Here is a 26,531-nt window from a genome sequence, read left to right on the forward strand (position 1 = left end):
TTAATGAAAGAGATGTCACGTTTATGATTAGCAATTTCTGACAAAGATACTGTAAAATTGTTAGTTTACAATCACTTCTTTCACTTGTTTTGTTGGCTCAGTAACTCAATGAAGAAGTAGGGATTGGAAAACAGCTGTACTTGATGTACATAGAGGTTAATTTCATAAATCATAACCCTGGCAGCACACAAGTACCTGCACAAGCTCCAAAAGAGTAGTAGTAGTAGTTGTGTGCTACTGGCTGTGTCTTGCCTTTCTCAAAGTCTTAATCAAACCTTTTGCGATTTTCCAAAACCAGACGATATTCAGCAGTGCCAAAACAGGAGGTACAGTTAACAAGCTATAGAATCCCAATGGATAAACTTTCTTGATCTGAGGAACAACTGAAGCAGTGTCAGAATGTGTCCTGTTATCTTTTTACAAATACATTTTCTGTTCAAATGGAGGAAACAATTATGTTATTTCCGAAACAGCTTCTAGTCAAGTAGGGCTAAGCATAAAACAATATCAACACATCAAGCAACTCCCATGGACATATAATCATACTGGTCAATCAATTGCATGTTATTCTGTTTAAAGTATGAGATAACTATTACTACTACAAAGTTTAAGATGTCCCACTTTCATCAATTAAATAGGCTAGCCCCCCAGGGCATTGGTCTAATCGTAAGAGGGAATCTGTGAAGTGTGGGTTACAGTACACACACATCACGGTTTGAACCTTGCCGATTAAGTGAAGAAAGGTAGAGGAGCAGCCGCATTATTCACCGAGTTTCGAACCGTGTGCCACAACCCTTAGAGTTTCCGCAGTTACAAAAAAGAAAATAGGCTAATCTATTATACAAATCTCTAAATGCACGTCTCCCTTGTCTAACACTTGGGTGATGCAGAAGGAACCAAAACTTTGACCTAGCTATGCAATTAATTAGGATCTACGGTTTATAAATCCATGTCTAGTATAACATACTTAAAGAATTCCGCCTAGCTTCAAAATCTCACAAGGATTATAAGTTGAAGAAGAATTACTGAAACAGATTAGCTTCTATACATTGTGCAAATACCTACTCACCTGATCAAAATGGCTAAGCATGTGATAGAAAAAGAATAGAAACAAGAAAATTCTTGCAACCTGAAAGCATCACATCAAAAATAATATTTGAGTTCCTGAATTATTGTTTAAACAAGATAAACATATCAAATGAACAAAGTGTTCAACTAACATACTTGTAACATAACCTGCTTAGGCACAAACCCCTTTTTTATCAAATAGCAAGAAACCTCAAGGCATATGTAGTTAATAGTAACACAAATATCTTAAGAATTTTCAGCAACAAAGACCACATAACTACCAGTTGTTAAAATTGAACAGAACATGATAGAGGCAAATGTTCGAGATAGTTGATACAACTAACTTGGATTCAAGGTTAGTTATTGTTGTTACACTACATTGCATTGGTGATAGCACAAAGACTTTTCTCATGAGATTAGACCACCTTTATTTCACACTTATCGAGGACAAATCAAAAGTATCTTGTGCATAAAATGCTTTCATCAAAGAAGAAAAGCAATTTGCCAATTTATCAGCAAAGAGGCCATAAGTTTAAATAGGCCATTCTTGCCAAATTAAAATTGATAGCCACCCAAGTAGGAATCCAGCTTAGCTTCATATATGACGCATACCATATCTGCATAATTGCAAGAACAAAGAGAGAAGGAAATATATTCTCATGCATGACCATACCAGCCACCCAAGAAATAAAGCTACTCCATTGCAGACATAGAGCTGAGAGTTCTTTTGACCAGCAACATCCAGGTACCTACATATATGCTAATGCAGTCACTAATGTGGAATGTTAGCTTTAGAAGACAAGTATTAGCAGATGCCGATTGCTCTTACCATCTTAAATTAACAAAGGGAGTCGTACTCTCAGTAAAGAGTACCATAAATATATATATTTGTGCTTGACCACTTAGAAGGGATTGAACAATTGCAAACATTGAAAGTCCGTGATGTAAGACCTGGAAGATAAAATTAAAGTTCAAAGGCAAAGTACAATCTTAAACATCAAAACCACAAAAGATTCAACAAGAAATGCAATCAGACCCTATGAAGAGTAAGAGAAAATCATACATCAACCATTTACAACAACTCATTGTTGGAGTTGGGCAGGTTAAAGTAAAGAGGAGTAGTACCTATTATGCATTGATTAAAAGACCAGCCACCCCAATTTATGAAATTGATAGTATAATTATACAAGAAAATACAATGATTTCTCGTACTTACATACTCTGTTCCGCCCAAGGCTGGGAAGTAATAGAAAATCATTGCCAAGTCTGCCAGAAAGTAGCCAGTGGAGATCTGCATCACCATACAGATAGAATAGAGCTGAGAATAGATAATATATACATCCAACATAATGTCAACACAAAAAGCTAGAGTTGAATCAGATGAAGGAAGAAGTAAGTTGTTAAAGTGTGAACACAAAGCAATACCACGACTGTTGAAGAAAGACAAAAAGTCCCACATTGGTGGTTAATGAGATAGGTGGACTCTTTATAAGGGTTTGGGCAATCCCCCTCCCTTTGAGCTAGCTTTTGAGGTATGAGTTAGGCCTAAGACCTAATTTTACATGGTATCAGAGCAGGACTCATCTCGTCCAATGTTGGCCCCCCGAAATTAAAATTGTTCACGCACAGATACTAATTACTGGGCGTGAGTTGGGTGTTGAAAAATGATAAAAAGTCTCATATTGGTGGTTAATGAGATAGGTGGACTTCTTATAAGGTTTGGGCAATCCTACTCCCTTTTAGCTAGCTTTTGGGGTGTGAGTTAGGCCTAAAACATATGTTTACAACAACATTATTACAGTTAGATCCTTCAGGGAAAGTGAGAGCAGAGTAGCCCCATAAAAGTAAAGCTATGATTGTGTTACTACCCTAGGAAACTGAAAGCACAACGATGCATGAAAACAAATAAGAGTATGAATTAAGCATTTTGCTCTCCCAATGGTGATAATAATAGAATCCCTATTGTCTAACATACTTCACAATGACATTTGTCCAGCTAAACTAATTTCTATATATGAGGTTAAATCTGGTAACTGACAAAAAATTGACAACCATTTATAACTGTAATCTAAAAGGAAGTCAATGACAGTAGTTTTGGCATAAATACCCCGAGTATGGTGTCTGAAAAAGCTGATGTTTTATTTATCATTAACTCATCCTGAGCACCATCACGGAAAAGGTCTGATTCAAGCAAGAGATATAAAGAAGCAGCTGCTACAAGGAGCGCATGGAAAGTGGAAAATCCTCTGAGCAAATGAAAGATTCCTCAGTAAGACATTGGCACCATCCAAGACACGTAAGCTATAACACTAAAAGTGGAAAAAACAAAAATTCACATGACAGTTAAGATTACTATTTACTACCTGTTGTTCCATTCAAGTTTCTTCTGGTCATCAAGTTTAACATATCCCGTGAAGAACAAAGGGCTTATAGCACCTGTTAATTGATAAACCTTCAACGAAAGAATATAACATCTTCAAAAGCAAGACGACAAGCAATAACACAAGCTATTTTTTTTTTTCTAATCAAGCAAAGAGAGAGATGTGAAGGCCGAAAAGGACATACAAGTTTAACTCTAGTCAGAGGTAAGAAAAAATTGTATTTTAGAACCTCCATTTTTATTTTATTTTTAATTAATAAGCAAAAAGAATATTATCCAGCAAATGCATGTAATAAGTGCAGACTAATACAATTTGCTTAACTTATAGGGAATACCTAAAATGCAGTAAACCATTATGACTTGTATAGATGAAACATTAGACCAGAAAGCCAAAAATAGCAAGCAAGAATGTGTGGAACTACTTGAGGGAAGTGTCAAAGACTCCATTCCCAGAGAACAAAAATGAGTAAATATTCCAAACCCTGCTGTTATCTTTCACGCTGAGGGAAAATGGCATTGGATCTCGTTTTCAACAGCCAGAAATACAAGGTGGTTTTCAATGTATTGTTTGGCAGATGATTATATGTTCTTTTCTTCTAAAGGCAATACAAAACTAAGGCCAAGCAAAGAATAAGACATATGTGAAGGGTCTGGAATCTCAATCTCTCACAGAATAAGACATGTGGGAGAGAAGAAGAAAAAACTCACAATTTTACACATGATGATACCAGCAAAGACAGAAAGAAGCCACTGTAATTCTTCAATGGGGGTAGCATGACCCACTATGCCAATCAATCCCAACATATTGCTACAAGGGAACATCAAATCATAAATCTTGAAAGAAAAAGATTCATATACAAACGCAAAACAGGTCGAATTCTTAAACCACCGACACAAAAGAAGAAGAATGTTTCAACTCTCCAAGTCAGTGAATTGACCATATCCTTGTAAGAAATTGGTGTGAAATTTAATGAGGACGAAGGGGGACCCCGGGGCCACAATCACAAGTGGATTCTTTTCTTCCTTTATTTTTATTTTCCAAACACTACTTCATATTTACATAACAAAACCCATTTCTATAGAATTTGGCACATTGTCACGACATAGGGTTCAATTTTGGGAAAATTACACATACATTCATACCATATCCTATTAATTTAATATATAATTTCAAATAATTATTTATTATTTTGCTAGTTATTAATTATGTATCAAATTTAAAATTCGATACATTAAGATATATCGCTCCTTAAAAATAACATAAAATAGAGTCATTCCAATTAATTATCTCTCTAATTTACTCTCACTCTAAATCATCTCAATCTCGCTCTCCTAATCCTTCCCCTCCAACGTTTATCACTCAAAATACTTTTTAGTCACTTTAGCATTAACCATGGTAGTATTACTTTTCGCCGGTGTTTCCTTTATACTTATTAGAGATGGAGTATCATTGGGTTTTTGCTGGCTCACGGTATTTTGGTGATGAGGAGAAGAGCAATGAAGAATAAAGAATTTTCCGTTGATTTAGTGAAGTTTTCGCCAGAGATGACGATTTTATAGTGGTGAGGAGACGAGCAATGAGGTAACGCTGGCCTCTCGCTGGAGAAGAGAGAGAGAGAGAGAGAGAGAGACGAAAGGGAGAGGAGAAGAAATGGTGGTCAAAATATGTATTTGATAAGGTGTACATGTATCTAATTAAGAGAGTTCATGTATCTAATAAAGTGTACATGTATCTAAGTTAAGATTATATGTATCTATGAAATAAGATTTTTCGATAATAAAAAAAAATGGAAAGAAATTTCAAAATTTTGAATTTTTTAGAAGAAAAAAATAAGGGAAGAAGCAGTGAAAAAAATTGATGGTCAAAATCATGGAAAGAATTTTAAAATTTTTTATTTTGTTTTTTGGATTAGCGATAGGCAGATACTGTATAGTCGTGATTTGCTCTTAAGTTGATGTGTTTTAGTTACATTTCATAAATTGATACACATAATTAGATGTATTTGGTTAGCATGTAGATAGATGTGCTAAATACATGTATTTGGGGACCAAAATATGGTCGAAATTATAATATCAAAAACTCAGAAAAATTAGCTCCTAAACTAGTAGCATTTGTGTTGTTTTTCAACTTAGCAGTGTACAGCCCAATCTCCAAAATTTGGTAATAGCCAAAGTTAATATTATTATTTTTTTATAAAATACTCATTTTGTTCACTTTTACTTGTCCACTATTTTAAAAATATATTTTTAGTGTTATTTTTTTACTTTTCACATATCAAAAAACTACAATTACTTTTTTTCCATGTTTTATTCTTAGCATTGGTTACTTATTTCCAAAATTATTTTTCAAAATATAATACTAAACATCAATTAATAGGAACAATATGATAAAATAGTCATGTCAATCATTATTTTCTTAATAGTTATGTCAAGTCCAAATATAACAAATAAAATTGAGAGGGGGAGGGGGTGTATAACTAACCCATAAATATTTTCTCTCTTTTCATTTAAAATATATTTCAATTTATAAATATTTTCCTCTCTGTTCATTTAAAATATATTTCAATTCATTCTCAAATCACTTGTTAATATAAACTCATAACTTTTCTCTTTTTTCTTCGATATTTTCTTCCCCTCTTTCATTCTACTAGTTCAATGTACGAGTGTATTGTTTGATATTTTAAATTATATGAGCCACATTTATGTGCGGAAGTACATTAGCACATATGACATCATATATATGATCAAGCATATTTATGTCACTTACTTAATAACCAAGTATTAAGTTTACTGTAACACCTCGAAAGTGCTTAACTCAGATAAAATCAAAAAAATGCATAAATTTGCTGAAGTCTGTAGAATTTGGATTCACAGACGGCTTGTATGGCCTGTACAAGGGTGTAAAACCCCCCAAAACATTGTATATGGTGTTTCAATTCTCGATGAAAATGATATTGCATTTTTATTTTGGACATAACTTATCATAGAATGATCCAAATTAGGTGATTTAAATTTTTGAATAACTCCAACAGCATTACCTACAACTTTCATGCAGATCATAGCTTAAGATTCAGAGGCTAAATAGGTCAAATAAATTAATCTTTGCAAGATCTGGTGCTGTGACAAAATAGAGTAATTGTAGAAGAAAAATCATATCTCACTATAGGATGATCCAAATTAGTTTATTCTTAAACAAAATGAAAGAAGAATGCTAGAGCTATGATTCATTTGAGACATCAAATCCTAATTAGGAATTATCTTGTTCAAACATAGCTTCGAAAAGGGTATTTCATAAAAATAAGATTATCTCACCAACCATAGAAGATCTAGATCCATTTGACATCACTCATGACATCAATAGTTCTCCATATGACATCACTTATGGCATCACAATCCTCTATTAAATTTTTAGATTTGTTTTTATAATTATTTTAATTATTGTTAGGTCCCTCCTTCACACCTATAAATAACAATATTATTTCATCATTTTGTTCATCAAGCTTTCTCAAGCAACTCCTCTCTCTATACACTTCTTCACTCATTCTCAAAATATATTTTTAGTTCTTAGTAGTGTAAAAATACTATTTCGGTGATTCACATACTCCGGGTAATACACAAAATGCTCCGACAAGGAAAAAAGGCTAGGATTTAGGAGTGTTCATTAAGTCCTTAGATTCTGAGTAATGCTTCGGATTCCAGGTATGTAAGGCTTCAATGAGAGTATACCTTTCACTCTTATGCCTAAAGTATATTGATTATATGATAAATTTATTTATTTTCTTTAAGCTTTACTCTACGGTATGTGGGTGTTCATCCATGGGTTCTTCCACCCAGGTAGTCCAAAACTCTTTTAACTAAATTTCTTGATTTCAAGTATTATTTTTTTATAGGTAATTCTTATTTCTACTTAATAGCATGAATCATGGTTAAACTAATGATTATTGATCTATTTTAATGCAAAATGATTTCATATGTATGGATTGATGGTTTGCAGGTAATTTCTCTATTTATCTCTTTAAAGGTTCTTGAAATTAATGGTGGGTTGTTTAAAGCATGATTATTAATTAATGGATTTAAAAGTATTTATGCATATATATTTACATATATGTTTGAAAGTTGAAGTGATTTGAACCCACCTATTTTTACTATGTTTTTAATAAAGTTTAATTTGAAAGCTTTGACTCCAAATAAATATTTATGAAAGCAATGTCTATGATCAAAAGAGAGTCTTATAAAATATAAGAATGATGAAGTGCTATGAATAATAGATTTTTATTCTATAAGGACAATTCTTGCATATTTGAATCATTAAAGGTTTTAATGAGTTATTCCACCGAATGTGATATTTTGAATTCTCAATCTATATGCTATGACTATTTTGAAGTGTTAAACTATTTCGTGGGATTGACTTAGCACCGAATAGGGCATTGAGGTGGGATTCGGTAAGGGAATAATAGTAGCAACCCCTTGTCTCATTAACTATATGCCAACATAGGAGTCCTTGTACGCTTAGGCTAATGGATCCACAAATAGCCCTTAAAGTTAAAGTTAAAGAAATGAATGAAGTTGACGGAGTTCTACCCGACAAGTAGTCTCCCCGACCAATGTAGGGGGTATTCCATGTAATAGCTCGCATGGTCTTAAATGTTAGTTATGGTCATCTTCTCACAAAATGATTGTTTTAAAGAATATCTATATGATTGATTATGCATGCATTGCATTATCTTTCATATTACATAAATATTATAATGTTTCCTCAATGTTCATGCATGCCCACATACTTAGTAAATTCAAAGTACTAATGCATACTCTTTTGCCTACATGATATCACCATGTAGGGATCGGTGCTCCTCTTCATTTTTCTCCACGTGGCTTGTTGAGATTTTGTTTAAAGACTACTTTTGGTGAGTTCTCATGTTCCGGGAACAATACTCCTTTATTTTTTTAGCTTATGATATGTTGAGATCTTTAGACACTTACTATAACATTTCTTTCTACTATGATTGCGGGTGAGCTAGGGACTTGTCTTAGCCCCGTTAAATCTAAAAGTTAGATGTATTGTTGGACATATATAAGTTGAAGATTTACTATTATGATTTCTGCTTGTTTATTTATTGCCATTACCTATGAAAGGATAAAAGAATGCTAAGAGGCTTGTTTGAGGTACTTTTGAGTTTCTCATTCGCCATGTCACATCTAGGCCCTAGGCTTGGGTTGTGATAAACTTGGTATCAGATCCTGACATTTTTAATGGTCCTCGAAGTACAACATACTGCGTCAAATAGAATCTTGTTCATGGTTATGAAGAGGGCCATAATTATGAATAGGAAACTATGAGACGTTTAGAAAAGTTTTCACTTTTTTCAAATTCATGTTGTGCCTTAGAGTGTCCTAAGCTTTCCTCGAACTAACAACCTATTTCATGTTCTCTAGATAATGACTCGTAGAAGAGAACTTCCAAGAGCAAGGGATGACGATGAGGACCGAACTCCTCCGGTTCCCAGTGCCCCACATCATGAGGAAGGGATAACCCATGCCAAGTTTCACAATATTATTATGTTATTGGTTCAAGTCGTAGCCAACCAAGGGCATCAAGGTGTTCCTCCTACCCAAATACAAAATCTAGCCTCTAGGATTCGGGATTTCCAAAGGATGAATCTGCCCAAGTTTAATGGCTCTAAACTAGATGAGGACCCTATGGAGTTCATTGATGAGGTATACCGGATTGTGGCTATCATGGGTGTTCCACTGAATGAGAAGGTAGAGCTAGTGGCCTATCAAATCAAAGGTGTGGATTGAGTATGGTACAGACAATGAGTTGTTGAGAGGGATAAAGAAATGGGGCCGATAGGATGAGAAAAATTCAAAGGTGCCTTCCTAGACCGCTTCTTCCCATTGAAGCTAAGGGAGGCCAAATTCCAAGAGTTCATCAACCTCCGTCATGATAGCCACAATTTGGTACACCTCATCAATGAACTACATAGGGTCCTCATCTAGTTTATAGCCATCGAACTTGGGCAGATTCATCCTTTGGAAATCTCAAATTCTAGAGGCCAGATTTTGTATTTAGGGAGGAGGAACACCTTGATGCCCTTGGTTGGCTACGACTTGAGCCAACAACGTAATGATATTATGAAACTTGGCATGGGTTACCCCTTTCTCATGATGTGGGGCACTAGGAATCAGAGGATCTCGGTCCTCATCGTCAACCCTTGCTCTTGGAAGTGCTCTTCCACAAGTCATTATCTAGAGAACATGAAATGGGTCGTTAGTTAGAGGAAAGCTTAGGATAAGCAAGTTTATTTCTGTTGTCTCAAGCTTGGTATCAAAGGAGTGTAAAATAGCCATGTTGGTCTAGAAGATGGACATCTCTCGGTTAATGACTTAAGCAAAACAAATTAAAGAAGAGAAGATGAGAGAGAGATCAAGGGGGTTCAAAAAGGATAGAGTGGATGGTGGAGGTTTTAACCCTCAAAGGTCCGATTATGGTAACAATAGCAAAGACCAAGGTGGACAACGGTTTATGGGACAAGATTCCAGCAATACTCCTCCTCCAAGGTTCAATAAGCACAAGGGTGCTAACCCAATTGTTCCAAGAGAAAATGTTGGTGCTCAAACTTTCCCTGCTTGTAAGAAGTGTGGAAGAACTCACAAAGAGGAATGCTGCTCTAATGTATGCTTCAAGTGTGGCAAGCCAGGCCACCATGCTAGGGATTGTAGAGGTGGTGGTGGTAGGACTCAAGGCCAAATTACTTATGGTTAACAAGCCCAAGGAGATGGCCAACGCACCAACTGCTTTTATGCTTTGCATGGGAGATAAGAGGTTGAGGATGCACCTAATATCGTTACCAGTATGTTAAAGGTCTTTGCTTTTGATGTGTATGCATTATTAGATCTGGGTGAAAATTTATCATTTGTTACTCCATTCCTTGCTAATAGGTTTGATGTGTCACTCGAAATATTATTAGAGCCTTATTTGGTGTCTACTTCTGTTGGTGATTCAGTTATTGCTAGAAAGGTCTATAGGGGTTGTCCCCTGTCTATCTTCCATAAAGTTATTCCTTGTGATCTCATTGAGCTTGACATGGTAGATTTCGATGTTATTCTTAGGATGGGTTGGTTACATGCATCTTATGCTTCCATAGATTGTAGGACTCATCTAGTTAAGTTCCAATTTCCAAATGAGTCCTCTATTGAATGGGAGGGTCGTGATTTAGTAGTGAAGGATAAGTTCATTTCTTATCTTAAGGCTTAAAAATTGATTGCTAAGGGTTGTATTTACCACATTTTGAGGGTTGGAGATGTCGACTCCAAAAGTCCTCCTCTTGAGTTAGTTCCCGTAGTCAATGAGTTCCCCAATATCTTTCACGATGACCTTTTTGGTGTCCCTCCCAAAAGAGAAGTTGATTTTGGTATTGATCTCCTCCCCGATACCCAACCTATCTCTATTCCTCCATACCGGATGGCCCTGGAGGAATTGAAAAAGTTGAAGGAACAATTAAAAGACTTGTTAGAAAATGGGTTCATAAGACCAAGTATTTTGCCATGGGGTGCTCCCGTGTTATTTATAAGAAAGAAGGATGGGTCGCTTCGAATGTGCATAGACTACCAGTAATTAAATAAGATGACCATTAAGAACAAGTACCCAATCCCTAGAATAGATGGCTTGTTTGATCAATTGCAAGGGGCAAGCCACTTCTCCAAGATTGACCTTCGGTCCAGCTATCACCAACTACGAGTGAGAGAGTGTGACATTCCAAAAACAACTTTCCAAATAAGGTATGGTCTCTTCGAGTTTGTGATGATAAGTTTTGGGTTGACGAATGCACAGACGGTATTCATGGACTTGATGAATAGGGTGTTCAAACCTTACCTTGATACTTTTGTGGTGGTCTTCATTGATGATATTTTGATTTACTCTCGGGGTGAGGAAGAACATAAGACTCACTTGAGAGTTGTGCTTCAAAAGTTGAGGGATAGGCAATTGTTTGCAAAATTTAGTAAGTATGAATTTTAGTTGAAGGAGGTGGTATTTCTTGGTCATGTAGTGTTCGGTGATGGGATCAAGGTTGATCCTAAGAAAACGACGGCAATCAAGAATTGGCCTAGACCATTGTCTCCTTTAGACATTAGGAGCTTCTTGAGTCTAGCCAAGTACTATAGAAGGTCCGTCAAAGGGTTTTGTTCCATCTTATCTCCTATGACTAAATTGACCCAAAAGAAAGTCAAATTCATATAGACGAATGAGTGTGAGAAGATTTTCTAGACCTTGAAAGATCGACTTACCTCCGCTCCTATTTTGACTTTACAAGAAGGATTAGAAGGGTTTGTGGTTTATTGTGAAGCTTCAAAGATTGGTTTAGGTTTTGTCTTAATGCAAAATGACAAGGTCATAGCCTATGATTCTAGGAAATTAAAGGTGCATGAGCGTAACTACCCTACCCATGACCTTGAATTGGCGGGCATTGTTTTTCTCTAAAGATTTGGTGGCATTACCTCTATGGGGTGCATGTAGATGTGTATATCGATCATAAAAGTCTTCAATATGTATTCACCCAAAAACACCCTAATCTAAGGCAAAAAAGTGGCTAGAACTCCTTAAGGACTATGACATGAGCGTGTACTATCATCTGGGTAAAGACAATGTGGTTGCCGATGCACTTAGTAGAGTATCTATAGGGAGTGTGTCCCATGTTGATGAAGGCAATAGAGAGTTGGTGAAAGATGTTCACTAGTTGGCTAGATTAGGGGTGAAGTTGTGTGCTACCGATGATGGTGGTATGGTTGTTCAAAATGGGTCTGAATCCTCTTTGTGTGTGGATGTTAAGTCAAAGCAAGATCTTGAATTGACGTTTATTGAGTTAAAGAAGTTGGTGAAGAAAAAAAAGATAGAGGTCTTTTCCCAAGGGGGAGATGAGGTGCTATACTACCAAGGTCGGCTATATGTTCCAAATGTGGATGGTCTAAGGAGTCTGATCTTGATGGAGGCTCATAATTCTACATACTCCATTCACCCCAGTTTGATGAAAATATACTGAGACTTAAAAGAGTTCTATTGGTGGGGTGGCATGAAGAAGGACATAGCAAGGTTCCTGTTCGAAGGTCCGAATTGCCAACAAGTGAAGGCTGAACATCAAAGGTCGGGTGGCCTAGCCCAAGATATTGAAATCCCTAATTAGAATTGGGAAGATGTGAATATGGATTTTGTAGTGGGTTTGCCTCATACCCAAAAGCATCATGATTTGATTTGGGTAATTATTGATAGAATGACTACGTCGGCTCACTTCCTATCGGTTAAGACTTTCTATAGTGCCAAAGACTATGCCAAGTTGTATATTCGGGAGTTGGTGAGGTTGCATGGTGTGCCGTTATCTATTATTTCAGATTGTGGTACCCAATTCACTTCTCACTTTTAGATATTATTTCAAAAGGGCCTCAGTACTAAGGTAAAATTAAGCACCGCATTCCATCATCAAACAGATGGGCAAGCTGAAAGGATGATTCAAACACTAGAGGAAATATTAAGGGTTTGTGTGTTGGAGTTTAAAGGAAATTTGGATGATCATCCACCGCTCATAGAGTTTGCCTATAATAATAGTTACCACTCAAGTATTAAGATGGTGCCATTTGAGACTTTGTATGAGAGATAATGTAGATCCCTGATTGGTTGGTTCAAAGTAGGTGAGATGACCTTGTTGGGCCTCGATTTGGTACTTGATGCTCTAGAGAAGGTGAAGAATATTAGAGAAAGGTTGAAGACTACTCAAAGTCATCAAAAGTCCTATTTTGGCACTAAAAAAAGGGATCTTGAGTTTAATTTGGATGATTGAGTGTATCTGAAGGTTTCATCCATGAAACATGTGGTTCAGTTTGGTAAGAAAAGGAAATTGATCCCTAGCTATGTAGGGCCTTATAGAATCGTGAGACATGTTGTCAAGGTTGTGTATGAGTTGGAGTTGCTATTGGAAATGGCCATGGTTCATCCGTTGTTCCATGTGTCTATGTTTAGAAAGTGTGTGGGTGATCCTTGTTCCATTGTTCCTTTGGGAGTAGTGAATGTTGAAGAAACATTGACCTATAAAGAAGTCCCGGTTGAATTTTGGACCACAAGTTAAGAAATTGAGGAAGAAAGAAGTTGCATCTGTTAAAGTTCTTTGGAGGAATCGACAAGTAGAAAGTGCTACATGGGTAGCAAAAGTGGATATGATTAAGAGATACCCTCACCCTTTTCCCTCTACTCAAGCCTAAGGTATTAAGTTTTCCTTGCTCAATTACTTGAAATCCTTGCATTCCAACTTTTCTTGTCATATGCATGCAAAATTATGAAATATGTTTCGAACGATGTTTTAAATTGCACTATCGCATTAATGATGGGTTGTTGGTTTACACTCTGCTTTACTCAACCTAAGTATTGTCTTATTCGAGGACGAATGTTCCCAAGGGGGAGATAATGTAACACCCCCCTATTTGAAGTTCTTTCGGGTTTCTCATTCGCCATATCACATCTAGGCCCTAGTCTTGGGTCATGACAAAGGGATTAAGGACCATAGATGCCACCCGTAGGTTGAACTTCAGAAGTTGAATGTTAAGGATATAGGTTTACAAGAGGGTTTACTATTTGTATATGTTTTCATGGACCATAGACTTGGTCATAGACCATCTTCAGCAACTTGAAAAGTGACATGTATGGTATTATTTTGCAAATGACAGCTTATGCTATGAGATATAGTTGAGCATTCATAAAAATGGCATCATTTCCAGAGATTAATTAATGATCGTCTTTGATTGAGTTCCAGATTTGAACTTATGTGCAATTTATATTCTTGCTACGTGGAATTTTGTTTTGTTGCTTGCCAAAAAAAGGCAAGATGAACCAAACAGGTGATGAAGAAAGAATCGGTGATGCGGGCTTTGCAAATGATTTTTACGTTGCTGAAGCACCCACGGAAATGGATGTAGCTAGGGACCTTCTCTTACCTCTCGGGGTAGGGACTATTGTGTTTCAAATTACCGCTCTAATGTTTTATCTTTTACAGATGAAAGAACTATTCGGAGGCGAAGCGATTGCTGAAAATCGACACTTGAGGAATTTGGTAGATGTTTGTCTCTCTTTCAAGATGAAGAATATGAGCATAACGTCTATTTGGCAGAGATTATTCGCATTCTCTCTCATTAGAGAAGCTATAACATGGCTAGTGGGTTTTCCCTAAAAGTCAATTACAGCTTGGGATGAGTTAAAAAAAGCCTTCCATGAAATATTTTTTCCATCCTCACGAATGTTGAGATTGAGGGATGAGAAAAACAACTTTGAGAAAATGTCTGGAGAAGCTATACACGAGGTATGGCTTAGGTTCAAGAAGAAAGTGGTGGAATGTCTAAAACATGGGTTGTCCAACCAAGTTCTACTATAAATTTTCTACCGCTCATTGGATAAGGTGAATGAAGTGGTGATGAATAACTTTGTAGGAGGTTCATTCATGAATCTCACTTATCTTCAAGAGTCCACTTCTCTGAATCAAATGGCCAAAATTAATATGCATGGCATACTCTGGATTGATCCAAGTATAGTGGAGGATCAATATCTACAATAACTCACTTATGTAATGAGGAGGAAAGAGGAGAAACACGATGAACAGATGGCAGAAATTATGATGAGCGTTGACCTCCTAGTCAAGCACATGTTAGGTATCGGAGCAAATAATGTGAATGCCATTGGGGCACATAATTCATCTTTGCTTGAAGAAGAAACAACATATGCATCATTAGATAAAGATGTTAGGTATTTGGTGTACCAAGAGGCAGGTTTTCGCCCGGGGTATCAATTAACCAATCAAAGTCCTTGGCATCCTTGGGAGGATAATAAAGGTTTGAGGGATCGAAACGGACAATAGAGAGAGAACAAAAGATAATAGAGAAAATAAGATAAAGTTCAAGGAGATGATAGTACAACCACCGGAGGTCAAATCCATATCTACGTCCCCAAATATCTGATGCTCCATAAGGCCAACCAAGTGTGAGTGACCCATCCGGTTATAAAAATAAATAAATGCTTAATCACATCCTTAATATGGTCGAACTATGGACAATAAAGTCAAGGATCTCAAAAACAATGTATCCAATTTGATTAAAACTGTTAACTCCCATTCAACTTTAATAAAGAAACTAGAAACTCAAATGAACCATTTATTGGCTCAAATAAATCTAAGAGCCAAGGGAACCCTTCTAAGTAACACTCTCTCAAACCCAAATCATGATGGCTAGTGTATGAAAATAGTCATAAGGGCTGGTAAGGTGCTTGAAAATGCCAAATTTACGCCAAGAAAGATAGCATATGAGAAGATTGATGATGGGGTACAATGTAGTACACCCATCTGCATTGTGATTGATGAGGAAGTGTCCAAGGAAAACAAAGCTAGTGTTGGTGAAAAAATGGGATTGCCCCTCCTAAGATGGTGGTTGATGTTGAGGGAGAAATAGGGAACAAAATTACCAAGGGCAATGAGGCTAAGTGTTCTCCTCCGTACCCTCAAAGATCTATTAAAAAGAAAGAAGATCAATAGTTTGCAAAGTTTGCATATCAGCTGGGTAAGTTGTGTGTGAATATTTCCTTGATTGATGCCTTATTGCAAATGTAGTAATATTCAAAGTTTATGAAAGAGCTGCTACAAAAGAAAATAGTGGTTAGTGTGGGATCGATTGAAGTGTCTCATTCATGTAATGTAGTAATGGGTAGTATATTAGCCAATAAAAAGAAAGATCCATAAGGTTTCACCATTCCATACATCATTGGAATGCACAAATTCGATAAAGCCTTGTGTAATTTAGGAGCAAGCATCAATTTGATTTCTCTTTTGATTTTCAAGAAGTTGGTCTTGGGAATCCCAAACCTACTCTGATGAGGCTATTGATGGTTGATCATTCTAGCAAAAGACCATATACTATTTGGCATGCTAGTCAAAGTAGACATATTTATTTTTTGGTAGACTTTGTGGTATTGGATTGTGAAGTGAACATAGAGATGCATATTATTTTAGGTCGACCAATCCTCGCAACAGGAAGAGCGCTAGTTGTTGTGGAGCTTGAAGAGATCAAATATATAGTTGGTGAAGAATCAATTAAGTTCAAAGTGGGCACACCTACAAAACTTCTGGATAAGTGTATAGTGGTTTCGATGAAGGAATCAGTGAATGAGCTGGTAGAAGATCCAAGAGAAGAATAAATACCATCCGACATTGGGTAATTTTGAGGTACTTATATCGTTCTACAATGTTAAATCAAGTGCTTCTTGAGAGGCGGTCCAAGTGTTTTTATTTCTTTTTACTTCACTCTTTTTTGCTTTAGGTGTGTTTTTAGGAGTGCAGGGTGATGCTAAGTATGAAAGATAAAAATTGAGCATTTTCGCTATCAGGGCCAGATAGGCATAACGCCTGTCAGGTATTGTATATTGCCAGTTAATGCAAGTTCCCTGTAAATAACTGGAAAGAAATTTAGGTATTTTCACTTGACTGATGAACCACTAACAGAACATTATACAACACAAATTGAAGTGCCGGTGCAAGGTAGTGAACTGGCACAATAGAAGCAATTTATGCACTGCACTCGATGTGGAGCTGGTTGCTTTTGGCATCTCGCCAATCTCATGCAAGCATATAAGTATGAAGAGGTTTAATTTTGACTCTTGAACCAATTTAAAAGTTGGATTTTGATCGCCTTTTTCCAAAACCCAAAAATCCTAAAGCCTTTCACCACTTTCCTTATACATTTCCCTTAACCTCCATACCTACATTCATTCATCTTTTAAACCCTTTGCTTCTACTATCCCAAACCTCCCTTCTACTCACTTCTTTCTATATAAACCTTTTCTTTTTCTTTCCCAAAACCCATTCCAACTTTCTCTCCAAAGAAATCCAAAAACCCACTTTGAAGATTTCTTGAGTTCAAGTTTAAATAAAACCTCATTGAAGCTCTTGCTTTTCTTCCTCTAATCTTCCAAATCCGTTATGTTACTCTCTTTTAGTGATTTTAGCTTCATTATGTCACAATGTGGTAAGAATTTCATGCTTTAGATGAATTTTGCTTCAAAACCACTTGTGCGAACTCGAAACTTTTTTGTTTAAAAAAAGATTTAAGGCTTAAATTTTCTAGATTTAATGTTAATTCATCTGAGTATGATGTGTAGCATTCAAAATTTACCATAGTTTCCTTGAAGTCATATTTTGAGGTGAAGTTTGAGTAACCCATTATGTTTACATGGTATATGAAATTGTACTATGATGGAATGAGTGATGTCATTCCTAAGGAAAAAATTATCATTATGTGGATCTTTAATTTTTGAGCTAAATTTGTGAATGAGTAACAGTGCTTGGTGTTTGCGACATGATTTGAGTGAATTTTTATTTTATGGTGAGAAATAAATTGCGAATGAGGGTTTTTAATTTGTGCTCAATTTTTCTAAATTGCTTTTTTATGTGCTTGAGGATTCCCAATTATAGATGGGTTGACATCCTTCTAAGGAAAATCATCAAAAGTGTTTAAAAATTCCTTGTAAATTATTTGGGGAAGTCAGAATACCCATTGTAAATGATATATAAAGTTGTTGAACTGAATTAGACTATTTTGATCGTAGTGGTGACTGTCAAGCATCTGCGCTTCATAATAATTGCCCTGGATTTTGCAGATGCAACGCCAGTCTAATAAAGGAGCTTCAAGTTCCCTAGTTTTCAACTGGCATTTCACTTGCAAGCCGCAGGTCTTCATTGGCAAAACATCGGTGTAATGCCGGTTCACCTAAAATTTTTCCAATTTTTTAATTGAAGGCAGTGATTGTATCGAGGGCTTAGAATCTCGCATCTGTGAACCTCCGGTTCAATGCCAGCCTAAATTATGAGCTCATTTATGAATTCATTTGGTACTCATATGGTTTTTTGTTAGTATTAACTTGTCTAGTTTATTTCTCATTTTAAGAAAAGTTTGTTTCTCCTTTTTATTACCATCCTGTACCACAATGAATTCATTGGTAGAAAGCCCATCCTACAATGGGACCAAAACTCATATCAGTTGTAGTTTGGAACACTTGGGATAGAAAAACACTATAAACATTTCTGAAATGAATGTTAATTCATCCAGGAAGCTGTTTTGGATGTAGAATCATTCAAGAAGGATTTCACTAACATATCGAATTAAAATGAGGAGCGTTGTTAGAATAACTTGTTCAATTTTTTAGAAACTTTTCTTCCTGAAATGGTATGGAAATTTTATGTATCGTATAGAGCACGAGTAGGCCAACAGGCTCAGCTAGAGGACATATGATCAAGCCCAACTATAACATCAGTATTAGTAAAGGAAAAGGAAATTCCGATCACACCAATAACTTTTTTATCCATTCGTTGGCTAGATGTCCCAGTACTAGAATCGACCCTACTTTTTAGATATCACCAATGCCCAATTAATATTCTTGGGTAGCTGAAGCCATTGCAGTAAGATCTCAAATATGGGCACAAATTGGAGGACAGATTCACTATCAATACCTCCTCCCTCCTCCCTGAAGCAATAGTTTGGTTTGATTTTTTTAGGAATAATCTGATGACCTCAAGAGATGCATTCCATGATTCATGAGAAGAAACTATTTTGGTGGCACAAATTATGACCGGGGGAAGAGATTCTCAAACATGAAATCATGACTGAACAAATTTTGTAGGCTACTCAAAGATCTGAAGGGGCTTTACCTTATATGTAAACTATCACTTGCTTGTATATTGAAGTGGGTTGCACCTATATTTAAGGAATAGATAACTGCATGCAATTTAGACCCCTGATTTCTGTGACTCACAACTGGGAAGAATATGCACCTTGTGAGGAAATAATGATGGATAATATAAGCCATGATGCCATGAAGAGACTAGTTGATAAGTGGATAGTATGATCACAAGAATTGGTGCAATAGAAGATAAAGTCTCATAGAGATTAACAAAAAAGTGACAGTGTTTGATAGAAGATACATCCAAGGCGGAGGATGAGTTGACTAACTGGGTAGAAAGCTAGAGGGAGACTGATCAAGATAAAGGTGACGATTTGAAGGATGAAGCACAATACAATTGCAGCGAAATGGTGCTGCATGTCATTTCCCATAAGGCACAACAAATTCTTCCATACCAAAGGGAGGATGAGCGACCCTTTTGTAACCTTATTACTTTGTGTAAAAGCATTGGGAATAATATTGTGGTATGTTTGTGGGTACTTAGTTAATTTTTAGTACTAGTTTTTAAGCCGTTTCAAGCATGTTGAATAATCCACAAACAAGCTGATTTGCTTTATTTTGTGCCCTTATGGGCTTTACACTTATGTAAATATGGTAATTTTGTGGTTTTGATCATAACTGGATTTATTTTATATTTCTCTATTGTCTTACTACACGTGCTTGAAAGTGCGCTTAGTGCCTTTCTATAAGCATTGTTCTTGTACTGAATTGATGGCACACGATTCAATATTGTCTTGACAAATAGTATCTAGTTGAATAAACTCCAAGGTTTTTTTTATTCCGCGGTTCTTTTCCAAGGAGTGAAATATTTTTCTTTTTCTTTCATTTTCTTCTTGAGTCTTTTTTGTGTAAAACTGGGTTGATATTTCCCAATGAAAGATTGAAGGCAACTTTCTTATGGGAAATACCAAGTTTTAAATCAAGTCTTGTGTAGCACCTCTTGCAAAATGGACCACAAAAAAATATGATTGGCAAAAGAAAATTTTCAAATATTTTTAAATGGAAAAAAGTGAATTGAAAATCAATCTCTTGTCATAACTCGTACATTATTGATTGGGCATTGTGATTTACAAGTGCGGGATCTTTCCATTGTAGTTTGTCAAAAATCATTTGATTCAATTGATTTTGAGAATAGCTTAAAAATTTATTGGATTAAAATACTTTGTGCGGAAAGGATTTGATTCATTCTTATATATGCATGTTTTTTAGAGCTTGCCCCAAAATATATTTCAAGGTGGAATTCTAGATTTGACTTGGCTTGAAAGATAAACCTAGGCCCATTTTGAGTAATCACTCCATCTTAGATTTTTCTCCAAATGATGTGATCTTAGTCAACCCCTTTGAGGCTAAGCTGAATTCTTTGATCACCTTATCGCATACCTTGAACCATTACAATCCTTTGTATACATACCCTCATACCTCCCTATGTGCAAAAAATTATGAAATATTCTAAAAACCTAAATTTGGGGGAGAAAAGGAGAAAAGGAGAAAAGATTAATGATGTGCAAAAATAAAGCAAAGAGATTTGAGCTAAAAAGTATAGAGCACCACAAGATTTACGAAGAAAATTGTTGAATTGAATTTATGAATGAAAGAATGAAAAGAAAGAAGCAAAAATGTATGGGTGAAAGCTCAATGTATGCATATACCTCAAGCTAAAAGAAAAAGGGAAGGTTGAAATAAGTGTTCATAAAAAAGGAGAAATAAGGTGGAAGGCAAAGCCAAAAATGTGAGCGGATGTTCAAATAAAAATTTAAAAGCATTAAAGAGGCATCTTAATCACTTGACCAAATGATACCCTACCTTTTCCCAAAGCCTAAGTTAAACTCGCATGTCCTTGGGGATTTTGAGCTTTGTCAATCTACATTAGTGGAGATCTATACACACGCCAAGCTTATGGGTCAATATGTGTATACTTGAACTTATTTGTGAGAATGAGTGTCTTTGCATGATCTATAATCTCTTGAAAGAACATTCGTAATTATTTATTGTGGCCTTGCATTCTTCATATGAATGGTGAAGTCTTGATTTCAATTGAGTTGCATGAATGCGATAAATTCCTGTGTATCTTTAGGAAAATTGAGAAGGTTGATGCCATTGATTTGAGACTTTGCATGAATAAAAAAAGTCCCAAAATGACGCTTTAAAAGTGTTTTGTTTGACATTTTCCCATTGAGTATTGATGGAACCAATGGTGAGTGGTGCTTGTTAATAAAGTCTTTTATTTTGGAGACCTTTATTTTTGTTGTTTTGAGTCAATTATGCAATTGTTCAAACCTTATCTTGGGTGTAGCTGAGTTTTAGTCCAATGCGTACTAAATGTTTTGCTTACACACAAGCAATGGTTCAAGTTTAAAGGTTTGATGAGTCGGTATGTTACCAATTCATTTAACTAAAATTCATGAATTATTGCCATATTTTAAGGCTAATTAGAAAGGTTTTAATCCCTAATTCTTTTATGTGCAAACACTCTTCAGATAAAGAAAGTTTGATAGATTTAGAGCTAAAAACCACTAAAGCAAACCAGCGGAGAAACTGGCATCCTGCGGAAGCCAACATGTGTCTCTCTAGCTAAACACTGGCTTGAATAGAGAAAGACTGCCTCAGTGGTAGTACGATCAGCGTGGTACAATTATTGATTGAATGTTTGCCGGTCTCAATAGAAAAACTCCTAATTTGGAAGTAAAGCTTGACACAAGGAAGTGACTGGGGCTTCAAAGAAGAAGCTGATGGATAAAAACTCAATTATGGAAATTAGTGCTCCCTTGGAAAAGTTCCAAGGACCAAAAAAGGGGATTTTTCAATTATATAATTTTATCATCTTCCTAATTAGGGATAGAGTAGAGAAAACTTTTTAGTAGAGAGCTATATTTTTATGAAAATATCTTCATAGAGTGTAGTTAAGAACTTCTTAGCTTTTAGAAGAATAAACTCCAGATTTGTAACATAACTTGGATTTCAGATTCTATGAATCAAATCAGTTGAAGATTGGGACTTCCTTTATCGATCTTGTCTCTATTTTCTCTTTTATGAGTAGATAAATCTTTATCTTAGTGCTCCCTTGTAAAATCCTGAAAGGGTTTTTATTAATCAACTCTAAAATTAATTATATGACATGATGTGTAAAGACCCTCTAGGTTATTTCTTCTGTTTTCCAATCTTTACAGTGTTTAGATCTTGTTTTTAGTGACCCCAAGTCATTTATGACTTGCTGGGACTGACAGTTTGGTTCCCTAGTCATTCGTTTTGATTTTATGCTAGTTTTTGTGTTTTGGAGATATTGGAGTTTGAAGGGTTTCCTTCGATCAAAACTCTAAAACAATAGCCTCAAAATAGAATTCTGACAGTCTCATCAGCTCTTGAAGGGACATTTTAGGCTAGTGTCATGGTTGGCTCAAGTTCCAAGGCTTTCATTGTGAGTTTGAACCATTAGGCATTTTAGATTTAATACTTTGGCCTATGTTTGACCTCGGTCAACATTTTTGATAAACGTGAGCTGATGAAAATTTTGATTGTGCAATTTTCTTTGAAAAATCAAGGTTGTACTAGAATGACCTTTCATGTAGTCTCGAGGCTTCCAGTCTCATTCCGATCCCCTTCATGGAATTTGATTTAAAACAACACTTAGATGTGGGACCTACTTTTGTCGAGACAACCTTTTTTTTTGAAAATTTTACATTATCCTTGACTCTAAAATATCAAATTTGGTAGAGTAGCATAGTTCGTTTACGTTCATGGAATTCTGAATGAATCCCGAGCACGCCATTGGAGGTTTTTCAAATCTCAAATTTGGGTTGGTGCAGAACTTGTTGGTGCAAGAACCTTTGCTTTTTGCAATTGTACCCTAGGTGCCTCAATTGTACATGTCTAGGATCTTCGCCTTCTCTTTCAGGAGCCAGGAGTTTCATTTGTGGAGACCAACCTCCTTGGTCATCGCAATCTTGGATCCATCTTTGTGTTCACAAAGGGATTTAGACCTGACCCTTTGCATTTGTGGGAGGGTCTCCATGTTCGCGAAGAAGGTCTAGGGTTGACCTGACCTTATTGACCCTTGCATTGGCGGTCAAGGACCTTAGTTTGCGAAGGGTATTTTCCCCAAGTCTTTTAAATAAGATAAAGCTCGTTTTTCATTTATTCCCCCAATCTTCAAACTTTGATATCTCAAGCTAAGAGACTCTATTTTGAATGATTCAAAGACCAACGTGTTCGAAAAGTTCATGACCACATATTGGAGTTTTAGGGGTTATCGGGGACCTATCTTTTTAAGATAATTTCCATCCTGAAGGGACTGCACTCTATCTTTTCTTCACTTTAATGGTGGATTTCTTGTATGTTATAATTTGGGCTATTTCGAGCCTCCAATTGTATTTCATTTTAAGACACAAGTTTGGGGAGTTAAAATTAACTTTATTACAGAGTAAATTTTTGGATTCCCGGCATGAGACCCATTATCCTATTTTAGATCCAATTTTGGGTCTATCCCATATTATTTCAATTTGGTGTCTAAAGTCCATAATGACATCCTAATCGATATTTTGTTTGTGTGATGGAAATTGAAGGTGATTTAAAATCGAAAAGCTTTAATTTGACGAATTTCGAGCATATGTGATCGGCTTTGAGGTAGGGTATGGTATCCTATCTTAATTGAGATTTATTATATAATATGTAAGTATGAATTACATGTGATATAAGTTGGTATTAGCCGAGTATTGGGTTTGCTTCTCTATACTCTATTTTCTTGACTTTGGTTGAGCCTCAGATTAGAATAGTCTCGAGAAATCTTTAGTTTATGCTTATAGCCGTACTTGGGGTATGGTTTAGTGTGATTATTTCTTATTAGGATTGATACTAGATGGCTATAGGCTAGGATTGAGCCTTAGCTGCCTTAATATGTGCTTATTTGCCATTGTATCTTGGTATGGTTTTCCGTAGGGCTTGTTTTGGATGGTGTATATTGTGCTAGTGCCAGAGACCTTAGTGGTTCACTGTAGCTATAGGTTTGGCTATGTTTTCTCTATTTTGATCTAGAGTGGCATGTTTGGGGTAAGGCATCATCATTTGAGTTTTCTCCCACTACTTGATTCTAAGTCATTTCTTGTTTCCTTCACTTATGGTTAGCGTTAGGCTTGTGATACTTTATTGAGATGTTTTTATATTATTAGGCCCAAGGCTGTGCTTGTGCAGCTTTTGGATCCTAGGCTAATTTCCTCTGTCTTAGTTGTGTGGTAGGATTAGTATTGTATTTTTGATTGCGTGTACCTTGTTTGGATGGTGGTGATGGTATGCATTGCATTGTTTGAGAATTTTCACATGTTTTGTGGTACAATCCTGATTTATACATTAGATTTCACTACTATTTTTGAGAAGACGCATTCTCATACTTTTAACTATTTTTAAACTGGTTTTAACGGTAGTCATACTACCTGGATCACTTTGGTAAACTGGTTTTTGAGACTTATGAGGCGTCGAGGATGTACTTCTTTTCTAATGAAAATACTTGAGGCATCTGGATGTGCTCAAATCTGACTTGACTAGCCGACACATCATCATCCTTTCTTACTTGATTTGGTTACTCATTTGTCTAGTACCACGATGGAGAAACTTATTGTAAGGCCTGGTTCGGGCGGGCCCAAGCAATGTTTATAGACTACAAATGTCCATATGGGCCCTTTTATCCATGATTTCCACTATACCGGATGAAGGAATTACATGAGTCCTACCTGATAGGCTGAGGGTCATTGTGGGTCTATACACTTGGTTACTGATGGCACTAGTTACTAAAGGTTACATATGATTCTTCAGTTTTACTACAAACTTGTATTATTCTTATCGCCTATCAGCAGCATAATTAATTGAAGTTTGGCACTAGGGTTTATTGTTTGATTATAATTGTGTTAACCTTGTGTTACAGTGGTAGTTGGTTAATTTTGTGGCTTATCCTTGGCTTGTTGTTGGTAATCCCTATTAATTGAGTTGGTTTAGTCTTTAGGATGTTATGTGGTTAAAGCTTGTCATCGACATTCCATCCTTTTGTAGTTTATTCCTGTAGTAGTTCTTTATTGTAAGTAGGTTATTGCGCTAGCGCTCGCAGGTACATCATTTGACTCGCTTTCTTTAGCTATGTTTCCTACTTCTTCATTTTTTACTACCTGTTCTATTATGTTATATATCTTGTGTAGTTACTTGTGTTGTACTTACCTTATTTATATGTTGTTTATACTTGCTTTATTTATGGAGCTCAGTCTACCTATGCCTACTGAGTAACCTTGTTTTGGTACTTATACCACACTTCTGCATCCTGTAGATCATAGTATGAGTTATCTTCATGGATTTGGATTTAGTGTGGAGCAGCTTTGGGTTTGGAGATTTGGTGAACTCCTGGCGTTCAAAGTTGCCTATTTCCATCTACTTTGGGCTATGACTAGTCGTTACTTTGCTTTTAATGATAGTCTGTACTTATATTTGTTTTTGTAAAAGCCTTGTACTCTTATTTTGATTAGATGCTCGAATGCTGATTGATGCTAGGTCTTCAGAGTGGTTTCTTGTGTTATATATTTAGTTATTCCTTTTTTTTCCTCATTATTGTTATATTCTGCTTCATTTGTTTTTCTTCCGCTTGATAACCCGCTATCTCAGATTCTGGGATATGGGTTGTAGTAGGTACCATCATGACCTAAGAAATTGGATTCTGATAAGTTGGTATCAGAGCTCTAGGTTGACCGGCATTGGTATGAGAGCCAGTCTAGTAGAGTGCTGCAGATTGTTGCAGAGACGTACTATATCTTCGGGAGGCTATAGGGTATTCCTAGGAAATACTATTATTGACTCCTTATCATATGTTTTTCTTCGAAATAACCTCTAAAAACTACTTCTTTGGACTCCACTCTCTCATAGATGGACAATACAAGGTATTCGATGGGTGTAAACGGAGATGCAACATATTCCACCAGAGATTCAACACTTGGTTGGGCTGGAGGGCCCCAGTTAGGCATAGACCTTGAGGTCGAAGATATACCTCAATAGATAGAGAGTCTGGGGGTAGCACAAACTCCGACATAGTCGTTGGCTACTTTTACTCATCGAGGTTTAGTGTTTGGAGGTCCTACTCACTTTGAGGGTATACCACCGGCGGGAATGGTTCTTGGTACAATGGGTGTTTCTCAGGATAGAGTTGGGTTGATTGTCCCCAAATAGGGTTCATCATTGGTATCTGAATATGTTTTGAGATTTCTAGAGTGGGCAGTCTTACCCGTACATTATTTCCTATGCATCAGGATATGAGCTAGTAGTTTGTTAAGGTGTTTTATTTGTGTCACGACCCAAGCT

General features: G+C 36.2%; 1 protein-coding gene across 4 annotated transcripts; it reads right to left on the bottom strand.

Moving 5' to 3' along the window:
• On the bottom strand, positions 1–4,427 carry LOC129882577 (uncharacterized). Of its 4 annotated transcripts, none has more exons than XM_055956944.1 (8): positions 4,157–4,406; positions 3,432–3,520; positions 3,176–3,314; positions 2,285–2,359; positions 1,898–2,019; positions 1,742–1,817; positions 1,070–1,129; positions 1–372 (listed from the first exon to the last, which is right to left on the bottom strand). In XM_055956944.1, exons 1-8 carry the CDS (start codon positions 4,268–4,270, stop codon positions 235–237), a joined length of 813 nt encoding a protein of 270 aa, XP_055812919.1. In that variant the 5' UTR covers positions 4,271–4,406; the 3' UTR covers positions 1–234. The 4 variants fall into 4 exon arrangements, with proteins under 4 accessions (XP_055812919.1, XP_055812921.1, XP_055812923.1 ...); XM_055956946.1 differs by lacking the exon at positions 4,157–4,406 and adding an exon at positions 3,784–4,132 and having other exon boundaries at positions 3,432–3,504; XM_055956948.1 differs by lacking the exon at positions 4,157–4,406 and adding an exon at positions 3,871–4,130 and having other exon boundaries at positions 3,432–3,504.
• Between the last annotated feature and the right edge of the window lie 22,104 nt (positions 4,428–26,531).

This window comes from Solanum dulcamara, chromosome 3 (genome assembly GCF_947179165.1).
Source record: "Solanum dulcamara chromosome 3, daSolDulc1.2, whole genome shotgun sequence".
Classification (NCBI taxonomy): Eukaryota; Viridiplantae; Streptophyta; class Magnoliopsida; order Solanales; family Solanaceae; genus Solanum; species Solanum dulcamara.